The 21175-nt window shown below is 44.2% G+C and overlaps 1 protein-coding gene across 1 annotated transcript; it reads right to left on the bottom strand.

Annotated features, from left to right (window-relative positions):
* Nucleotides 1-3991: 3991 nt before the first annotated feature.
* LOC123777586 (uncharacterized) lies at nucleotides 3992-20987 on the bottom strand. Its single transcript, XM_045774347.2, has 8 exons — nucleotides 20701-20987; nucleotides 19575-19663; nucleotides 14883-14979; nucleotides 14271-14359; nucleotides 13524-13650; nucleotides 7513-7608; nucleotides 6757-6839; nucleotides 3992-6258 (listed from the first exon to the last, which is right to left on the bottom strand). The coding sequence occupies exons 3-8, from the start codon at nucleotides 14911-14913 to the stop codon at nucleotides 5476-5478; spliced, it is 1209 nt and encodes a 402-aa protein (XP_045630303.1). The 5' UTR covers nucleotides 14914-14979; nucleotides 19575-19663; nucleotides 20701-20987; the 3' UTR covers nucleotides 3992-5475.
* Nucleotides 20988-21175: the final 188 nt, after the last annotated feature.

Here is a 21175-nt window from a genome sequence, read left to right as displayed (position 1 = left end):
TACAAATAGATTCATATATTTACTCTTTGTGTGGCTTACCTTGCTCAGTATATTCCTACAATAATTTTTAATGAATTTATAATAAAAAATAAAATGTTTCCTATATACCAGAAGTCTCATAAATGCTTTACATAGGTCAGCTAACTGAAACCTTAATACAAATCTACAAAGGAGGCATTCCATTGTTTCTATTTTACAGATGAAGAAATACAACTTTAGGACAAAAAAGTTTGTCACTTGCTTGAGGTAATATCTCTAAAGGAGAGAACCAGGATCGGCAGAAGGAGAGACTGAATTCTGGTAAGTTAAAAATGGGGATAACAGTTGATCCCATGGGAAGTTCTAGAGCCGGGGTGGCCCTTCAGGGGCGTCACAAATTGAGGCAAAGGAATTGGGCCTTTGTACTCCTCATATCAACTAGTTATTGGAACTGGGCTCCCCCTTGAGGGTGGACATAACCTTAGGTGTGGCACTCTCCTTTGGCCCGAGAATTCCTGAGAGAATGGCAGGACGAGCCATTAGAACGCTTGCAGCAGCTGGGGGAATGAGTGACTTAGTCCTGAAAGAATCTGAGAAATACACCACTGTCTCTATCATGGTCCAACACTTAATGCCACTTAGACGCACTTGCTTCTTAAAAGTAAATGCACACAGGATTCTGGTTGGTCCTCTTGCTTGCAGAAACGTTCAAGAGGAAGACTGCTAGAACAAATTATAGACCGCTCTCAACAGCAGCTTTGCATGGTGTTGTAACTGATATATATATATTTTAAAGATTTTATGCATTTGACACAGAGAGAGAGACAAGGAGAGAGGGAACACAAGCGGGGTGTGTGGGAGAGGGAGAAGCAGGCTTCCCGCCGAGCAGGGAGCCCGATGTGGGGCTCGATCCCAGGACTCTGGGATCATGACCTGAGCTGAAGGCAGATGCTTGACGACTGAGCCACCCAGGCGCCCCGCAACTGATATTTTTTAAGAAAAGATCTTATTTGAGAGAGAAAGAAAGAGGAAGAGAGCGAGCAAGAGCAGGGGAGAGGCAGAGGGGGAAGGAGAGAGACAGGCAGACTCCATGCTGAGTGCAGAACCTGACACAGGGCTCGATCTCACGGCCCTGAGATCATGATCTGAGCTGACTGAGCCACCTAGGCACCCTGCAACTAATATGTAATCATCACACTTCTACTATCCCGTCCTAGATTCCCTTCACCCTTGACTACCCTCTGCTGGACTAGGTGTTTTACTTGGAGGGGTGATTCAGATCCTCACCCCTGAGGAGTCTGAACACCTGGTCAACATGCCCTTCTCAGGATACGGCTGCTACATTTATCTATCAACAAAATTGGGGAAAGAAACATCCCAAAGGATTGCTTGACTGCCAAATGTCTTCTCCGCCCTCACTGCACAATGGAAGCACCGCATCCCCCGGCACAGGATTCCCCATGCCAGAAGCCAGGGTGACTTCTTTCCTCCTGTGGTCTCAGAGCAATCATAAAGCTCGGTGGGACCCTTACTTTGCTGACAAAAGTGTTCCCTCTCTGGAAACTAGGACTTTTAGGTTATTTTTTGTGCTTTCCTCCCAAGAGCCCACAGCCCATCTTATATGAACACTTGTGAAGGCAAGTGTTCTAGACTGCCGGTGGGAGGATCAGTGCTTTGACAACACCCAAGAGAGTATAGTAGCTGACAGAATTCAGGGATATGAACCTTCTACCCGGGTGACTGACAAGCGGAGATTCTGAGAAGCAAAAGGGGTGAATAGTTCTGGATAGCTTCCATTTGCCCCAATGGCCCCACTTTCTCTTCCTTGCTGAACCTAGTAACTTTAACCAATCTGAACTACATCAGTGGGCTTCCTTGCCTTATAGCCTCTGATTGGATTTGGTTGGTGGGGAGCCTGGGTATGAAATCAGAAGGATGAAAGAAGGTGAAGTCTAGCTCTGGCTATTTCTTGCAAAATGTGGGGCTGGATGCTACCCCTGACCTCCCAGCTCCTGGAATGCAGTTCTCTCCTCTCTTGTCTCTGGATTTCAGGAATTGTTCCCTTCTCTTGCCCTTTCGGGCTTAGGGATGTTAATAGAGCCCTGCCCTTACCAGCTACTAGGTACCAACGACTTCTTGTGGTTTTCCTACATCCTGGCCGCTATTCTGACTTTATGAAAATTCTACTCGAATTGTCCTCCTCTTGGCAGTTGTTTCCTGCTGGGACTCGGACTGACGTGCCCACTCCTTCCGAGTATAAGAAAAAGTCCTCATGTGACCCATAAAACCCAGCAAGATCAGGACCCACCACGTCTCTGACCACCTCTTCCACCACACCTTCACTAAATTCCCAACTTGTTCTACTCCAGTCTCATTGGCTGCTATGCTGTGGGGCTTTGCAGGCAAAGACTGCTCTTGCCACACAAATTCATGACTCACTGTCTCAACTCATTAAGGGCTCTGCGCAAGTGTCCCTTAACTAAGAGATGTTCCCTTCCTGCTTCATATACCACGGCAAGATCCCAATCCCCTGTAACTATTTTATAATGCTTTGCTTTTCCGCTCAACACTTACAACAGCACGTTTTGATTTTTCTATAATCTGTCTCTCCCCCACTAAAGTGTAAGAGCTTCAACAGCAAAACTTGAGTCTCATTCACGGCTATAAACACCAGTGTCTTCAACAGTGCCTGGTATACAGACTGTACTCAACAGATAGACTAGAGGTTAGGAGCACAGACTGTGTGGGTTCAAATCTGGGCTCTACCATTTACCAGGAAGCGCGGGCAAGTTACAGGTATGCCATGTTAGTTTTCTCCTCTGTAAAATGGGGATAATAATAGTACATTCTTCCTTAAGCTTATACTGAGTACTCAAGAAGTTAATAGCCATAAGACATTCAGAAGAGTGTCTCATCTACAGGAAGGGCTATGCAAATGTGTAGTCATTTATTAATGTATTGAAATAATTCACTATCAAAAAATGACCCCTACATAAAAAGGAACAATTCACAAGCAAAAAACCTAATCCTGAACGTTATACATCAAAATATATAAAGAAAAACACGACGGAAATGACAAAAAAGTGTTCATCCATATCCATAGCAGAAGACTTTAATACGTATCTATCACTAAATAAATCTGAGGACAAAAATCCGAATGTACATAATACCTGAAAACACAATTAGCTTGAGTTAATGGGCACATACTCTACATCTAAAACTTGGAGAATATACATTATTTTCAAAGAAACATGAAACACTTATAAAATGTGACCAACTAAGAGGTTTACTAGGTAGATACCGCACCCAGTTAGATAAGAGCAGAACACCCCCTCAAAAACAAACCCAAAAAATGACTTTGGCTTCAACCAGTTAGAGGTTACTTTTAATCATATAAGGACAGGCCTGGGAACAAGGAGTCCAGAGCAGATACCGCCAATCAGAGGTTTTGGGGAAGCCCGTATCATTGTGATTTTTTGCCACGCTGTGGTTTTTGTCGTCACGATCAAAATACAGCTCTTCCAACCCCTGGCCTTGAGTCCACTTTCAAGAGAAAGAACGGGTAAGACAAACAGGATAGAGGTGAGGCAAACAAGCCAGATGATGTTCTCCCCAGTGACTTCTACCTACTTCTCATGGTCAGCAGAGTAAGCCGACACCCCTCTGGGCTTCAAAGAAGCCTTATAGATCGAGTATTTTCACTCCTGCTCATTGACAACTTGAACAACGACAAAAATATTTTTAAAGTAAGTAAGTAGGGGAGAATGGACGTTGGGAAAGCAGCTAAACAAAATGCCGTTCCGGGGTAGAAAGAGAAAAAAGAATCAGCATCATAAACTCCACTTACCTGACAGAAATGCCATTAAACTAGAAAAAGTATATAGTAAATATAGTCTAATTTCCACTACGATAAACGAATTCACTCAGGAGATATTCAGAAATGCCTTTTTGAATATGCTACGTACTGATATTTTTGAAGAGTAAATTATAGCCAACATATTACATACAAAACTATAACATAACTTAAGGTTTATTTTAGGGTACGGCTATAGACATGTGCTTATACTAAAACAAAAAGACTGAAAACTAACGAACTCGTGGCCCGATCTTAGGATGAGACACTGATAAAGGTAATCCCACACTCAATATTCTTTCTGTTCCCAGTTTATTTTGGGGCCACTCAGTAAAGAGCTGAGGCATCCAGATACTGATTACTTGTCTAGGGTTTGCCTCCAATGTAAGTTCTCACAAATCAACAAAGAATCGCTGAAAGATTTTTCAAAATTAATACACTCACAAGTTTTGCAACCAAACTTCGTATTTTTCCTAATGTAGGAGGTATTATTCAAGGCATTCCCTTGGTCTTTATATTCACAAGTGTCTGCAGTGAATTCTCAGTTTCCTAAGGAATGTGGGAAAATGACTGTCCAGGACTGATGACATTCCACAGGACCTTCTCTCCGGGATAAATCCTCATGCTTCTTAGAAACTGAGAGAACATTCAAGGCCTTCCCACAGTAATTGTGTTCAGAATATCTCCTCGTCTTTTGCTCAGTAACGCGAACACTTGTGCTGAAGGGTTTTCCACATTCTACAAATACTCCTCTGTAGTGATTTCTCACAGGTGCTCTCAGGGATGGGTGTCCCTGAAGGCTTTTGCACTCTGATGCTATGCATAAGGTCTTCTCCTTAGTATGAACTGTCACACGACTCATGAGGGCTCTCCTACAGCTACTGCATTCCTCAGGTTTCTCCCCATAAGTAATCTTTTGTGCACCTTAGGGTGAGTCCGAGTTGAAAGCTTCCCGCAAAGATCGCACGCATTAATTCTCTCCAGAGTGAATTAACACGAGTTATCGAAGGCTACTTCATAGGGAATAGATTGAAAGAATGAGAGTCTGCTAAAGGCTTTTCTTCACTGATTTCATGGCAAGCTTCTCGGATGGTTCCTTACGATCTGTCTCCTAATATACATACCCTGTGTAGTTTCTTCCCACATTGTGTGAGCAATACAGTCTGGAAGAAGAGACAGTATGTCCTTCTGAGGCTAGGTCGAAAAAGACAACGTGGCTTCTGCGTCAGCTCTCCCATAGACCAGGTGCTCTGGGAGGAGCCTGCTGCTACATCATAAAGACACCCAGCCCTGTGGAGGTGAGGTAACGAAGGTTCCCTGCCAACCACTGGCATGAACCTGCCAGACGTGTGAGTGAGCCATGACGGAAGAAGATTCTTCAGCAGTAAAGACTCAGATGAGAGTTGCTCCAGCTGACATCTTGACCTCACCTCGTGACAGACCCTCAGCCAGAACTACACAGCTAAGCCATTCCCAAATTCCTGACCTACAGAAACTGTGAGATAGTTAATGGGTGTTATCTAAAGACACTATGTTTTGGAGGGAAATTTGTTATGCAGCAACAGATAACCCATACATCTAGTGAGTTACCATCAGTTGTCTGAGAATTCAGAGATCGATGAATGCCTTCCTGGTTACTGTATTCATATCCACCTATTATGTATTCTCTTGTGCACAGACAGGTAAGAGTTAGTGGTGAAAGATTTTCCACAATGATTACATTCGTAGGGTTTTTCCCCAGTGTGAGTTCTCACATGTTTCTTAACAGCTGAGAGATTATTAAATGCTTTCCCACAGTTACTGCACTCATAGGGTTTCTCCCCAGTATGAATTCTCTTGTGCACAGTAAGAGAAAAGCTACTGCTGAAGGATTTTCCACACTGATTACACTCGTAGGGTTTTTCTCCAGTATGAGTTCTCATATGCTGGGTCAGATATGAGCTCTTCCTAAAGGCCTTCCCACAGTCATGGCACTCATAAGGTTTCTCCCCCGTATGAATACTATTGTGCCCAGTGAGGGAGGATCTCGTGCTGAAGGCCTTGCCACACTGATTACATTCATGGTGATTCTCTCTCGTATGAATTCTCTTGTGGCTTTTGAGGTTACAACTAGTGCGAAAAACATGAAAACACTGATTACATTCATAGGGTTTTTCTCCAGTGTGAATTCTCACGTGCAGTCTAAGGGATGAGGGATCATTGAAGGCTTTCCCGCAGTCATTGCATTCATAGGGCTTCTCCCCATTATGTATTCTCTTATGAATAGTCAGGTAAGATCTACTGCTGAAGGATTTGCCACACTGATTACAGTCATAGGGTTTTTCTCCAGTATGAGTTCTCTGGTGCTGCGTGAGGTTAGATTTTGTGCTGAAGACTTTAAAGCACTGATTACATTCGTTGAGTTTCACTCCAAGATGATTTCTTTCCTGTTGATTAAGACATGAATGGTAACTATAATTTAAAGTAATTTCAATATCCAATGAATTTTATGCATCTGAACTCTCTTTCCCAGGAATTCTGTTATATTGTTACAATTGATGTTTTGGATATTTTCAGTGCTTGCATATGGCTTCTGCTCACTCTGAGCTCTTAGAAGTTAAAAAAGATGGACGCTTTGCCACAAGTCCTTATCATATTCACAGAGCATCTTCTGATAAACTCTGATAGACCACTTTGTATTTCAAGAGCTAATATTGTATGTCACATTTAAGGAAATATTTACTTGTGGAAAGTCCCAGTGAAGAAACAAGTATGGAGCTAACTTATAGTTTTTTCCAAATTCACAACTTTTCACAGTATCTCTCCAGGGACACAATTTCCTGTTGTGTAAATGACTTTCCTTTAATAACTCTGTTCACTTTGAGACTTTTCTAACCTATTCTCCTACTGTGAAAACCAGAAATCAGCCATGTTATTAGTCTTACCGCTTTTATACCGTTGGAATGTTCTTTTCTAAAATCATGCTTCTTAGGAGTTAACCATTTGGCTTTAAGTACAGTCTCCAAATCTGAAAAAAAAAAAAAAAAAAAAAGAAAAGAAATTTAAGTTGATGGAGAAAAGAAACAGTAAAGTGCACACGTGAGTAAATGCAGACTCTGAGGGATCAGCATTTTTGAGAAGGTTTGCCATGAAAGGGATAGGAGTATGAAAACTGTAAGCATTTAAAAAATGATTCTAGAAGGATTAAGACTGATCAGAGATTTACAGAAGGGATTATCAGGAATGTAAAGTAGGAAGGAATTGGACAAAGTGCTCATATGAGATTTATTTAAAAAGGAGAACTAGAATAGCATTATATGGTGACAGATGGTAGCTACACTTGTGGTAAACACAGTATAATTTATAAACTTGTCAAATCACTGTATCTTACACCTGAAACTAATATAACATTGTATGTGACTACACTTCAATTAAAAAAAAATAAAGGAAAAGAGATACATCTTTTTTCCTTTCTCTGACTCCAAGGTACGTATGAGGTGTTGAACAGAAAGGTAAAAAGGAAAGAAAGAACGTACACAAGGAAGCTCATACCAAACGTTCTTGACCATATTTGTCAGAGAAAAGGACACTGTACAAACTTCCCTGTTTGTCGTTTCCTAAATGTAATACTCCCGTGCCAAATCACTGGCCAGAGCTATTCCTCAAAAAGACTCATATCCACCTGTCTGCCTGCTGCTCACCTGGACAGGTGCCTGGGAGAATTCCTTGCTCCTCTGTTGTCACCTTGTCTTCTTGCTCCAATTGGGAGATCAGATTGGGTTTATCCACATGATACCCTATTCATGGAGAAAAGATACATGATGTTGGGTGACTGTACAGGTGACAAGCAACCCCATGAAACTGGAGCCAACAATTCTGAAGATGATCAAGTATGACTTTAGCAGCAGTGGAAAACTACACATAAATTGTAATGAATATAGTAACTGCCAAGAAACAAGAATTCAAGCACACTCAATATCCAGGTGACAGGACATAAACAGTCCCAAAGTTCATGTTCGAGTTTACATACACACTTCAGAAACTCTAAAGCTTTTATCCATGGAGAATATAAAGTCAGGGTAAGGAACATCTATTCAGTTGATAGGGAAGGCATCAGACAGAAAGCTCCATGAGGGTGGGGACCACATCTGTCTCATTCATCACTGAATTCCTAAACCCAGCATAGACCCAGGGACACAGAAGTGCTTCAGAAACACTGGTGAGAAGTGACAATACTGAAAACTGAGGGATACTGAACCAAAAGTCCATAACTCTAAAAAACAGTTAATAAAGTGGGGAAAACCATCAGAATCAACTTTTTCAGAAATTTAGAACCTATCAAAAGTTTACAGCAACTTGGAAAATGTTTAATCAAGGACAACAACCAGCTGACATTTTAACTGACCCTTGTCTCACCCTCTATTCCCTGCTTGGCTGTGACCTTGAAGATGACAGCTCACATTCCTAGTGTTAGAGAGAGCAGGATGGACCTTATTCTCAAAGTTCTGTGGTTGTGTGTTTGGATCTTTCTGAAGGTTTGGCTCAAAGGGCTTGCCTTTATTTATCTAATCTCAAACTCTCCAAGGGCTGAGCTGGGTACTCAGTGGACAAGTGCTGAACATATTTAAAGGCAAATATATTAGCCACCATTGCCTGAGGCCTATGAAATAGTACAGGAAAACAAAAGACTAACCAAGAAACTTGGGAGGAAAAGTGTGGGAAAAGGTGTTTTGGGGAATTTAAAAAAATTTCCCTCCTATTTCTTTGAATCTAGAAAGCCAGGATTGGACACATGCTCAGAAACAGCACTACATCCTCGGCTTTGGCTGACCTTCAGGCTCTACACAAGAAGAAAGTGAAGATTATGGCGGAGTTGTAAACTGCTTGCTGACTTTGAAGGTATGTCCCTATACACACATGGAACACATCTGCAGAGACCACAGATTTTTTACTTTTTGTTCCAGGCCTTCAAGAAAATCTCTGACAAACTACTAGCTAAGCATGAAGTTAACATTTCATGGACCACACATGACAAATACAGATATTACAAAATCAGTTCAGGGTTATCATTAAACATACATACAAGTGGCAACAAATTTTGGTGATAGGGAAAAATCTGATTCCAGAATTGCCATACAATAATGTTCCAAATGGCCATTTTTCAACAACAAAATTTTGAGGCAGGCAAAGAAATAAATGCGTGGCCCATTACAGGAAAAAATTTCCTTCCTGAGGAAGCCCAAACATCAGACTTGCTAGTCAAAGAATTTAAATCAACTATTCTGAAGTATGCTCAAAGACCAAAAGAAAACTCTATATAAATAATAGAGGAAACCATAAGAATGAATTCTCATGAAATAGAACACATGTTAAAGAAAGAGAAACTACAAAAAGAAACTACATAGAAATTTTGGAGTTGAAAAGTACAAAAACTGAAATGAAAAAGTCAGAAGAGGTGTCCAACAGCAGATGTGAACAGGCAGAAGAAAGAATCAATAAGCATGAAGACAGGACAATTTATATTACCTCGTAGGAAGAAGAGAAAGAAAAAAAGAATGAAAAAAATATGAACACAGCCCTAAAGACCTGTGGGATACCACCAAACATACCAACACACACATCATGGGAGTTCCTTAAGTGGAGAAGAGAATGAGGTAGGAAGAATATTTGAAGAAAGAATGGCCGAAAACTTCCAAAAAACTGAAGAAAGACACAAATGTACACAACCAAGAAGCTTAAGAAACCTCAAGTGGGCTAAACTGAGAGACACAGAGGCCACTAGCACATCTATCCTACAAGAAATGCTAATGGGAGACTTTCAGGCTGCAATGAAAGGATAATGGATATTAACTCAAATCCACACAAAGAAATAAAGAACTCAATAAATGCAAATACAGAGGCCAATAATAATGACATTTTTGGTTTGAAATTTTCCTCTTTTTCTTATATGACTTCTAAGAGGAAATGCCTAAACCAATAATCATGAATCTATGTTAATGGGCACACAAGGTATAAAGACGTAATTTGTGACAAAGCAATAAAAGGTGTGTGTGTGCACCTAATCAAAAGCAAAAATTGTGTATGCTATTGAAACAAAGTTGGTATTAAATCAAAATAGATTGCTATAATTTAAAATGTTAATTGTAGTCCCCAGGGCAACCATTAAAAAAAAAATAACTAAAAAACAAAAAGAAATGAGAGCGAATCAAAATGGTCCCCTAGAAAACATCTAACACAAAAATAACAATGAAAGAACTGAGGAACAAAAGTGGTATAAGACACGTAAAAAATAACAAAATGGCCTACGTGGGTCTTTACCAATAATTACCTTAAGTATAAATGGACTAATCCGTCCAATTAAAAGGCAGATTTTGGCAGAATAGATAAGAACTTGTAAGAGACTCAATTGACATCTAAACACACTAAGAGACTGAAAGTCAACAGATGGAAAAATATACTCCATGCAAAGAGCAGCCAAAAGAGAATGTAGCTATGTTAATTTCAGACCAAATAGACTTTAAGACAAAAACTGTTATAAGACACAAAGATATTATTTAATGATAAAAAGGTCAATTCATCCAGAAGATGTAACAATTACAGACCAATAACAACAGAATTCTACAATATTACATTTCAAACTGACAAAATTGAAGGGAGACAGAAATAGGGAGTTCTACAATAGTTGCAGACTTCAACTCCCCACTTTGAATGACGGGTCGAACGACTAGTTAGGTTAACAAGGAAAAAGAGGACTTAACAATCCTACAAACTACCTAGACCTAACAGACATATATAAAATACTCTCCTCCACAACAGAATACGCCTTCATCTCAAGTGCATATGGAACATTCTCCAGAACAGACAGACCGTATGTTAGGCCAGAAAACAAGTCTGAACAAATTTAAAAACAGTGAACTCATACAAAGTATTTTCTCTGACTATAATAGAAGCAAATAAAAAAATCAGTAACAGAAAGAGGTGTACTGGAAAACTTAATATTGCTCAGGTGACCATACTACCCAAAGCTATCTACAGATTCAGCGCCAGCAGTACCGAAATTCCAACAAATGGAATTATTTGCACAACTGAAAAAAAACCGAGCCTAAAATTCATATGGATTTGCAAAGGATCCCAAATAGACCAAAGAGTCTTGAAAAAGAACAAAATAGGAATACTCACACTTCCTGGCATCAAAACTTACGTCAAAGCCAGAGTAACGGACACATGGCGGTACTGGCACAAGGAGAGACACAGAGATCAACGGCATAGGACAGAGGGAATGTAAATTCATACGTCTGTGGTCAATTTTTGACAAGGGAGTAAAAACAATTCAATGGGGGAAAGAATAGTCTACACGAATGCTGGGCAACTGGGTAAACACATGCAAAAGAATGAAACTGGTACTTTCTCCCAGACATATAGAAAATCAACTGAAAAAGGACCGAAGACTTAACTGCAGAGAAACTAAAAAACATTCTTGGAAGAAAACATAGGGGTAAATGTTCAAAGCCTTGGTGGATCTGGCAATAATTTCTTAGGTATGATACCAAAGGACAAGCAAAAAAAGAAAAAATAGATAAGACTTGATCAAAATTAAAACGTTCTCTGATTTATTTTGTTTAGCACAAAACTCTCTAGCTCCATCCACTCATTGCAAATGGCGAGAGTCATTCTTTTATGGCTGAGTAAAATTCCACTGTGTATATATACACCACATCTTCTTTATCCATTCATCAGGTGATGGACATTGGGTTCTTTCCATAATTTGGCTACTGTTGATAGTGCTGCTATAAACATTGGGGTACACGTGCCCCTCCGAATAAGTTTTTTTGTATCCTTTGGATAAATACTTAGAGGAGTCCAATTGCCTAGCCATAGGTAGTTCTATTTTCAACTTTTTGTGGAAACTCCATTCTGTGTTCCAGAATGGCTGTACCAGTTTGCATTCCCACCAACGGAGCAAGAGGGTTCCCGTTTCTCCGCATCCTCACCAACACCTATTAATTCTTGTGTTGATTTTAGCCATTCTGACAGGTGTGAGGTGATACTTATTGTAGTTTTTTGTATTTCCCTGATGATAAGAAATGGTGAGCATCTTTTCATGTGTCTGTTGGCCATCCAGATGTCTTCTTTGGAAAAACATGATTTCACTCATACGTGGAATTTAAGAAACAAAACAAATGAGCAAACCGGGGCGGGGGAGGGGGGCAGGAAGAGACACGCAAACCAAGAAACAGACTCGTAACTATGGAGAACAAACTGATGGTTACCAGAGGGGAGGTGGATGGAGGGTTGGGTTAAATAGGTGATGGGGGTTAAGGAGTGCACTTGGGATGAGCACTGGGTGATGTACGGAGGTGCTGAATCACTGCATTGTACTCCCGAAACTCATGTAACACTGTATGTTAGCTAACTGGAATTTTTTTTTTCACTTTAAGTTCCCTTTATTTCGTTATAAGACTTCATTAATTAACTTTTTTCTTTCATTTCAATAACTTTAATGTACCTGTTATATGTTAAGATGCCAAAAATATTTTCAAATTTGAGTTTAGAAGCATCTCTCTTTCCTCTTTTTTATTTTTTTTATTTTAATGTTTTTTTATTATATCATGTTAGTCACCATACAGTACATCCCTGGTTTCTGATGTAAAGTAACTGGAATTTAAATAAAAACTTAATAAACTTAAAAAAAGTAAAAACCTCTTGTGTGTCAAAGGACACTATCAAGAAAATGAAAATACACCACAAAATGGGAGAAATTATTTCCAAATCAAGGGACCAGTATTCACAATACACAACCAATTTTTATACTCCAAGAATAAAAGATAAACAAGCAAATTTCAAACTGGGCCAAGGACTTGAGTAGACACTTCTCCACAGAAGATCGACAGCCAACTAGCATGTGAAAAAGTGCTCAAGGTCATTCGTCACGAGGGAAATGCAACTCAAAACGACGACGTGACGATGCTATCCCACTTCGTAACCATGAGGACGGCTACAACCAGAAAAACCAAAGTTGGGGAAGATGTGGAGAAACTGGACCCCTCACACCTTGGTGCAGCTGCTGTGGAAAATGGTTTGGCAGCTCCTCGAAAAGCTAAACATGGTAACATGTGATTTAGCGTTCCACTCCTAGACACATACCCAACAAAAGTGGAAACGTTGTCACAATATGCACGGCAGCACTGCTTGTTTCCAGTCACTGGAAACCCCCCAAATGCTTATCAACCCGTGAATGAATTTTAAAAATGTGGTATATCCGTAAAATGGCATGTTATTCAATCACGACGAGGAATAACGAACCGGCACATGTCACACCATAGCTGGGCCTTTAACCATTATGCTGCCCGAAAGAAGCCAGACAAGAGAGAGCCCATCTTTTAGAATTCCAATGATATGAAACGTTCTCAAAAGGCACAGCCATAGAAACAGAAGGCAAATTAGTGGTTGCCGGCAGGGGGTACGGCTACTGAGCACTCTGGGGGAGAGGCTGAGAGGTGATGAAAATGTTCCCCATTTGGACAGTGTTATGGCTGCAGGACAATGAATGTATCAAAAGCTGCTGAACTGTAGGCTTTAAAATAGTTACAATGGTGAATTTTACGGTATGTGAATGTCATGTCAATTTCAAAAAAAAAAAAAAGGACAAAAGGAAGTCGGCAGTCATGTCACCTGAGTCGTTCCACACATGCAGGGCTGAGGTCGGGCTTACCCAGCGAGGCCAGGTTCCTGCAGTTCTCCCGCATCACGTCTCTGTACAGTGTTCTCTGAGAAGGGTCCAGCAGTGCCCACTCCTCCTGCGTGAACTCCACGGCCACATCCTCGAAGGTCACCAAGTCCTGAGCCGTCACAAGCATCGTGGCTTAGCCAAGGACCACCCCCACCAAGTTGACAGGAGGATGACAGGAGTAGAAACAGGGAACTCCAAGCACAAGATGTACAGGCAGGGTTCTGAGCTCTGCTCTCCACGGCTTCTGGGCTCAGCCTGCAGTGCTCCTCTCCTGTCTACTGACGCCCACTCCCAAGGTTGAATGTACCTCTAACACGTAGGCGAGTCCCTTATTCCAGTGAGACTGTGAAATCCTGCAGTCTTATTTCCCTCAGTCTCAGGGTTAAGCACAGGCCCGGGACATGGCAGATGTCAGAGAAATACTTGGTAAACGAATGAGTGACTTCCCCACAGCCATCAATTACTTGAGTCTAGGACACTTGAGCTTAGCTTCCCCTTAAACTCTCAGTGGAACATGACGTAGCCAGGGACCCTGGAGGAAGCTCTGCCATGTAGAAAATGCTGACAAACACTGACGCTGGCTGGGCAGCCCCTCACCCCCTATCAGGTGCCCGGAGACCCTGCGCTCTGAGACCTGGTTTGGCTGTGGAGCTCCAGGGCACTGAAAGATAATGAATCCAATTGCTGATCAAAGGAATCATGATTTGGAAAAAGGAGTATCTGACTCACCGGTAACCAGCTTGTCAGGAAGCCATGAACCAACCCTTCCTCCTCTGGGCAGCCTTTTTGTGGAGAGGCTGAGTACAGGGAAGGTCGAGCTGCAGGAGAAGAAACGAGTCAGAGGAGTCCAGGACTGCTCTATATTCTAGCACTCGCCAGTCTGGAGGCTTCCCCGCCTACCTGTAATTGACCACACCCCAACACACACACACACATGCGCGTACACACACGCACACACACACACACACACACGCAGCTTTCACAGGACACCAGACCAGAGCCCTGTCTCACCAAGGCCAAGCCCTTACTGCACTGGAGGAAAAGATTATAATTTCCATTTCACAGATGAGGAAATTGAAATTCAAGGGGCAGCACTGTTATTTTATCAAGCTCACAGAAAGAATTGGAGGTGTAATTCAAAGGCTCTCCCATATTCACCATACAGATGACACCTCCACAGACACTTAAACCACCAACACCCCAAATCCCAAAAACCACATGGGGTCCCAGTGACCCCCGGGCGCCCAGGGCTCTTCTCCCACCTCAGCGCTCAGCCCTTCCTTTCCTGCTCTGTGGTGCAGGGGACTTTAACGCTTGGACCCTGAGGGCCCTCCAGCTTACCGCAAGTGGGGGACAGAACCATGGCCGCCATCCTGTGACTCAGACAGAGAACCCGGATGCTCCTCCTCTCGTCCCCACAGTGCACGCAGGCCAGGCTCTGGAAGAAACAGGAAAACAGTAAGTTTCACAGCCTCTCTCCCTCTCCCTGTCTTAGCCCACCGTGTCCTCCTTCAAAATGCAAGTGGGGTCTCCAATCCTGGGTCTTTACTTTGCTTAGGAGGTGATGAACACAGGGCATGTGAGGACAAAACTTGTCCTTTTCTGTCCTAACTGGGACGACCAGCACATGGCTGCGCCCGCCCCATTTATTTATTTATTTTTTTAAAGATTTTGTTTATTTATTTGACAGAGACAGCCAGCGAGAGAGGGAACACAAGCAGAGGGAGTGGGAGAGGAAGAAGCAGGCTCCTAACGGAGAAGCCCGATGTGGGGCTCGATCCCAGAACGCTGGGATCACGCCCTGATCCGAAGGCAGATGCTTAACGACTACGCCACCCAGGTGCCCCAGCGCCACCCCCATTTACATCCTCAGCTTCACCCCTGTGCCCTGTGTCTCAGGGCACATTCTTCCCATCCAAGCGGTTGTCACATACACATTCCCAGCCACGACCCTTTACCAACTGGACACGCTGGCACCTGCCTCCCACTGGACTTTCAACGTCTAGTCCTACTGCCCTTGGATGATGTCAGAGGGTGTGAGGATGACCCTCACTGTGTTACGAGTTTGTCCCCATCCACGTTGGCCGAACCTTCCATCGGCACCACCCCAGGTCATCACCTGACCCTGTTCTACCATCTAGAACAACAGCTCAGAAATGTCTCTCTGAACGCAGCCTCCCAAACCTCATCCTTATTCATCATAACAGAGATGCACACTGCAGCCACACTGACTCCATTTTTTTTAATCTGTCGGATCAACAAGGACCCGGTGGACCACATCTCGTCTTGGCAAGCCTGTCTGGAAAGGCACGCTCATGCACTGCTGGGCATAATTCATTTCTATGGAAGGAAAATTGCCAACTTCAAGTAAAATGCAGCAACATTTACGCCCTCCCTGCCAATCACGCTTCTAGGGACCTACCTTGAGCACACACAAATAGTAAAGGACAAGGGCGCGATGAGTCGCCTCGGCCTTATTTGGAATACCGAAGCACTGGAAACAACACAGTTGATCATCAGTAGGGAATCAGCTCAATAAAGTTACGGCATAGCCACAGAATGAAGAAACTCGCAGCCAAAAAAACAGACGATCTCTAGGTACTGATAGAGATTCTTATCGCCAATAAATTTAAATGAAAACAAAATGAAGGTTCAAAGCAGTGTCTATGGGATGCTTCTTTTATAAAAAGGGAATGCGTGCCTCCTTTCCCTGGAGCTGGGAATCAAATGTAACTCCACTGAACCAGCTCCTTGAGGTGTCTATGTGTGCCCTCCCGGCACCAAGAGATAAAAGCAATAAAGGGTGTGAGTGTGAGCAGAGAGGGGAATGTGGGACGCTAAGAGTTTGGCCAGGCGGACAGAAAGAGTTCAGAGCATCTTTGCCTCCAGGGCCTGTGTGGAGACAGATTAACGCCCCTGCCCCAAAGGGGTCCAGATTCTACTCCTCGGAATCTGTGCATGTGTGAGGTTCCATACACAAGGGATTGTGTAGCTGTGATTAAGGCAAGGCTCCTGAGACGGGAAGAGTATCCAGGATTATCTGGGTGAGCCCAATGTCATCACAAGAGTCCTCACAAGAGTCCTTACAAGAGGGAGGTAAGGAGGTCAGGTCAGAGAAGGAGCTGTGGTGATGGAAGCAGGAGTGAGAGAGAGATGAAGATGCTACCCACCGGCTCTGAAGATGGAGGCAGGAACCACAAGCCAAGGCAGGCTGGTGGCCTCTATGAGATGGAAAAGACACGGAAAAGGGGTCTTCCCTAGAACCCCTGGAAGGAATGCAGCCCTGCCGACCACTGAGGATTTCTGCCTTCCAGAATGGCCGGAGAAGAAGTCTGTGTTGCTTTAAGCCACCGAGTCTCTGGCAATTTGTCACAGCAACCACAGAAAAGGAATACCGCCTCTCACATCCAACCTTCCGAGGCCTGGAGTGAGTCCCACAGACCCAGACAACCGCTGTGGAGCCTCCTTCCCTTCTGCAGGTGGGGGATGTCTCCTTTCTCCCCCCACCAGGGACCCAATTTGCAGTTAGGAAGAGCCCAGTCACTGAGCTGAGCAGTGACAGGGCTGGGATCCAGCCGCTCCTGGAGCCCCCAGAGGAAAAGCAGGCTGAGAAGGTGCCTGGGGGCACTTTCAGGCCGCGAAGACCCCATCGAGGTCTCTGGCAGGTGAAATCTCATAGGCAGGCAGAGGGGTCTGTGCTCAGTTTAGCGAGTCAGTGACTCCTGCACCCGGGTGTACGTCAGTGCTGGACGAAGGGCAGAGAGGATGGGCCACTCTAGACCAGTGCTGCCCAGCAGAACTTTCAGGGATGACAGAGATGTCCTCTAACTCTGCTCTGTCCTACTGGCTGCCACAAGCCACATGAGGCTACTGAGCACTTGAAATGTGGCCAGGAGGACTGAAAAAAAAAATGAAATTTTGATTGTATTTCTCATTTGTTTCATTGAAATAGCTACAGGAGACCCGTGGCTCCCACAGGAGACAGGGCAGCCATGGACATACTCAGGCCTGACTTCTTCCAGGATGCAGAGGAGGGGGCCTGTGAGTGGCAAAGCAGGATGAAAGTGAGGGCCTGGGTGAGGGGGAGGCCTGCAGGTTCACATGGCCAGGAGCTGGGGGCAGAGGAATGGCCTGGTACCATCTGACAAATACAAGTACGAATGAAAGCATCGTTATATTTTCTCAGTCCTAAACTCCCGGGTCTCCTCTTCCCACTTCTTTTTCATTCCACAACCACCATCTGGGCTTGGAAACCATCATCTTATCCCTAAACTTCCTCCTGTCATCCCCAGTCTTGCCTCTGAAGTCTTCCTTCTGAATCCTGAAGTCCATTTTAATCCACACGTATAGACCAAATGTGAATCATATTCCCTGAGCACTCACATCGCCACCCTGTCTCTCCGCTGGTTCTGGAACAGAGTCCAATCTAAGATCTGACCTGGACTGGCCTGCCCTGCCCTGTGCTCCCCACTCTGCTGTCTCAGCTCAGCCATTCCTGTCTTCCCAGCTCATGGAGCACACACAGCTCTCTCCTGCTTCAGGGATTGTCTTCATGCAGCTCCCTTGGCCTGAAATGCTCTCTTGAAAATACTCCCACACCCTTGCTCCAGCAACTCTACAGCTACTAAATCTGACCCCAACCTCAGCTCTTAAGGTAAATATCAGCCCTTCTCAAAAAGGCTTCCCTGTTCCCTCAACTGAGTTCTCTGTGCCAAGCTCCCACATCACTCCTGTCATTAGTTGTTTAAAATCATAATTCCCGGGCGCCTGGGTGGCTTAGTTGGTTAACCGTCTGTCTTCGGCTCAGGTCATGATCCTGGAGTCCCAGGATCGAGTCCCGCATCGGGGGGGGGGGGGGGTGTGTGTCCCTGCTCAGTGGGGAGTCTGCTTCTCCCTCTGCCCCTCACCCTGCTTGTGTTCTCTCTCTCTCAAATAAATAAATAAAATCTTAAAAAAAAAATAAAATCGCAATTCCCTATTAGAATTTAAGTTCCATGGAGGCAGAACAAGGTCTGTTTGGCCCAGGGCCTGGCTCAGAGACGATGAGCCATCCTGGTTTGAACACTAAATGTCCCGGGTCCTGGTAAACCAACCTCTCAGTCTCAAATAAACAAGGAGGGTAGGTCACCATAAACTGTGCACTCAAAGAACAGCTATTGCATGACAAATAAACATTCCCCTCCAAAACATTAAAGTGAGAATGAAAAAGGGACACACAGGCACACATACGTGTAATTCGTAAAACCCAACAATTAAATAGAAACCGACTTAACAGGATCCTCTCTAATGTGAGTCACCAGATCATTATTTCAGAAAAGTTTTAAGAAATAAAGTTAATTCCTGCCAGAAGACAAGGTAGAGAGGACAATCTCTGTGGAAACAAGTGTCCTACTTTCCACATACAAGTTGTTGGATATTCCTCTAAATAATTTTAAATCTCATTAAGAAAAAAAATCCGCTTCTTCAAAATGCATCTGGTTGCTGGTCAATTCAATTTTAAATTTCTGTTACTAAAAGAAAGAAGTTCAAAGCATTTTTTCCCCCAGATGTCCCTTTATTGTGAATCTCTGAAGAGGATTTATAGGGCTTTAGAAGTCAAATTGAATGGGCCTGAGGAATGCTGCTGAGGAGTCCTGCTAATCTTTACTGGGATGACTTGTAATACTACATATACATGTAAAAACTTCACATAGTTATGCTTATATATAAAATCCTGAAATTTTTAGTATTATGGAATACAAGAAAATCTGTATTTCTCTACCGTTACACACATTTAGTGATTTACGTATTTGTTTAATGTGTACTTGTTTGCACATAACTGTATTTATTGCCTATTTCCACACATATAATGACACTCACCTTAGTATCTTTCCTTTGAACATAATCCATCAAACATACAAATAATTTTTCTTAAGATACCCTCACTCTTAGCGGCTCTTTGTGTTTATAGCCTGAGCACAGGAAAGCTGATTAACAGCTCCTCTGCACAGTGGAGGCTGCTGGAACCTGTTACAAGTTCCTCACGGTCCTCACCTGGTCACACAAATCCACGGATCAGTGAGGCTGGTGGACGCTGAGGCTGGTTTTAACGCAAACTTGAGCTCAAGAGATGCTTTTCTTGTCTGGGAAAAAAAAAAAGGCACAAAGATTGTTTTTGAGGCCTTTTTATAGACAGTAATAGTTCTTGGATAAGTAGACCACCCATCCGTCTTTCTTGTGTTCTTTTCCATTTAATTACAGTGTAAATGTTGGTGGTGACTGGATTTACCTGATTCCCATCCAGCCATCTGCACCCCAAGTGGGAGAAAGCAGTGTCATGCTGTGTGTGAATTTGACTTGCTCAACTCATCTGGCTGGATAAAGATTTTATGGCGACTACATACACTTTATTTTTTTAAAATTTTTAAAAAAATATCTATCTATTTATTTATTTATTTATTTGAGAGAGAGAGAGAGAGAGAGAGCGCGCGAGAGGGGGCTGGGGGAGGAGGAGGAGAAGGGGACAGAAAGAATCTCAGGTAGACTCCATGCTGAGCAAGGAGCCTGAGGGTGGCTGGATCCCAGGACCCTGAGATCATGACCTCAGCAGAAACTAAGAGTCGGATGCTTAACCCACTGAGCCACCCAGGCGCCCGCTGACTCCAGACACTTTGAAAACGGCTTGTCACTTCGGGGGCGGATAAGTGACTCAGCTGACTTTGAAACAATTTCCACGGCTGACTCAGGACTTCAGAGGTTTTGGGGCCCTGCAGCAGGATTTCCCGACCCCACACTATTGATAATGCATCGCTGTGGGGGGCCGTTGCTGAGCCGCATCTCTGGCCTCTACCCGCTAGATGCTAGTTGCGCCTACCCACACCCCCATTTGTACAACCAAAACAATGCCTCCAGGCATTGCTCAAAGTCTGGGGGGGGGGCAAAATCACCCCTCAGAGTTGGGGGGCGGCGGCGTCCGGAGTTGAAACAGCAGCTTGGGACGGACCTGAGGAAACAGTCCAGGGGAGGAAACGGGGCTCCGGTTGGGGGACGGAGGGACGCGGGGACGCCAGAGCCCGAGACGGGAATGTCCGCCGCCCCTGTCCCTCCCTGGGCGCCTACCGGAAGCCCCGGACTGCCCGCCGCGCACCGAGTCCGGCCCTCGCCCCGAGGCCCAACATACCACGTGAAACCGGTCCCGCGCGGAGAAGATCGCACACCCCACGCAGCAAGCCACCCGAGGTTTCTTCCACGGCACCGCCCCACGCTTCCGCTTCCGGTCTCGGGCTGGCCGCCTCGCGCCCCAGTTCCGGTCTCTGTCGAGCCGCCGTGGAGAGGGACGTTTAGGGTCTCTGGGTTGGGTCGGGCGGGGTCGATCGCCAAGTACCCCTGCCTCGGGGGAGGATTTCTGCTTCAATTAGTGAGGGCCCCACGGCCTCGGGCTGGGTCAGCACCAGGGACGGAGACCAGTCCTAGGGGCGGGGCTGTGGGCGGTGCCAGGCATCCGGGCGGAGACGAGGTCTGTGGGTGGGGCTGTGGGCGGGAACAGCGAGACAGCGGGCGGGCAAATTGGCGGAGACAAGATCTGGGGCGTGGAAGTGGGCGGGGTCGTGGCCAAGGGGAAGTATGGTGGGCGGAGACCAATTCCAGGGGCAGGA

Source organism: Ursus americanus, chromosome 14 (assembly GCF_024610735.1).
Source record: "Ursus americanus isolate L20-20 chromosome 14, mUrsAme1.1.p, whole genome shotgun sequence".
In the NCBI taxonomy this organism is placed as follows: domain Eukaryota; kingdom Metazoa; phylum Chordata; class Mammalia; order Carnivora; family Ursidae; genus Ursus; species Ursus americanus.
Note: the sequence above shows the minus strand (reverse complement) of the source record. Positions and strands in the feature narration are given on the sequence as shown.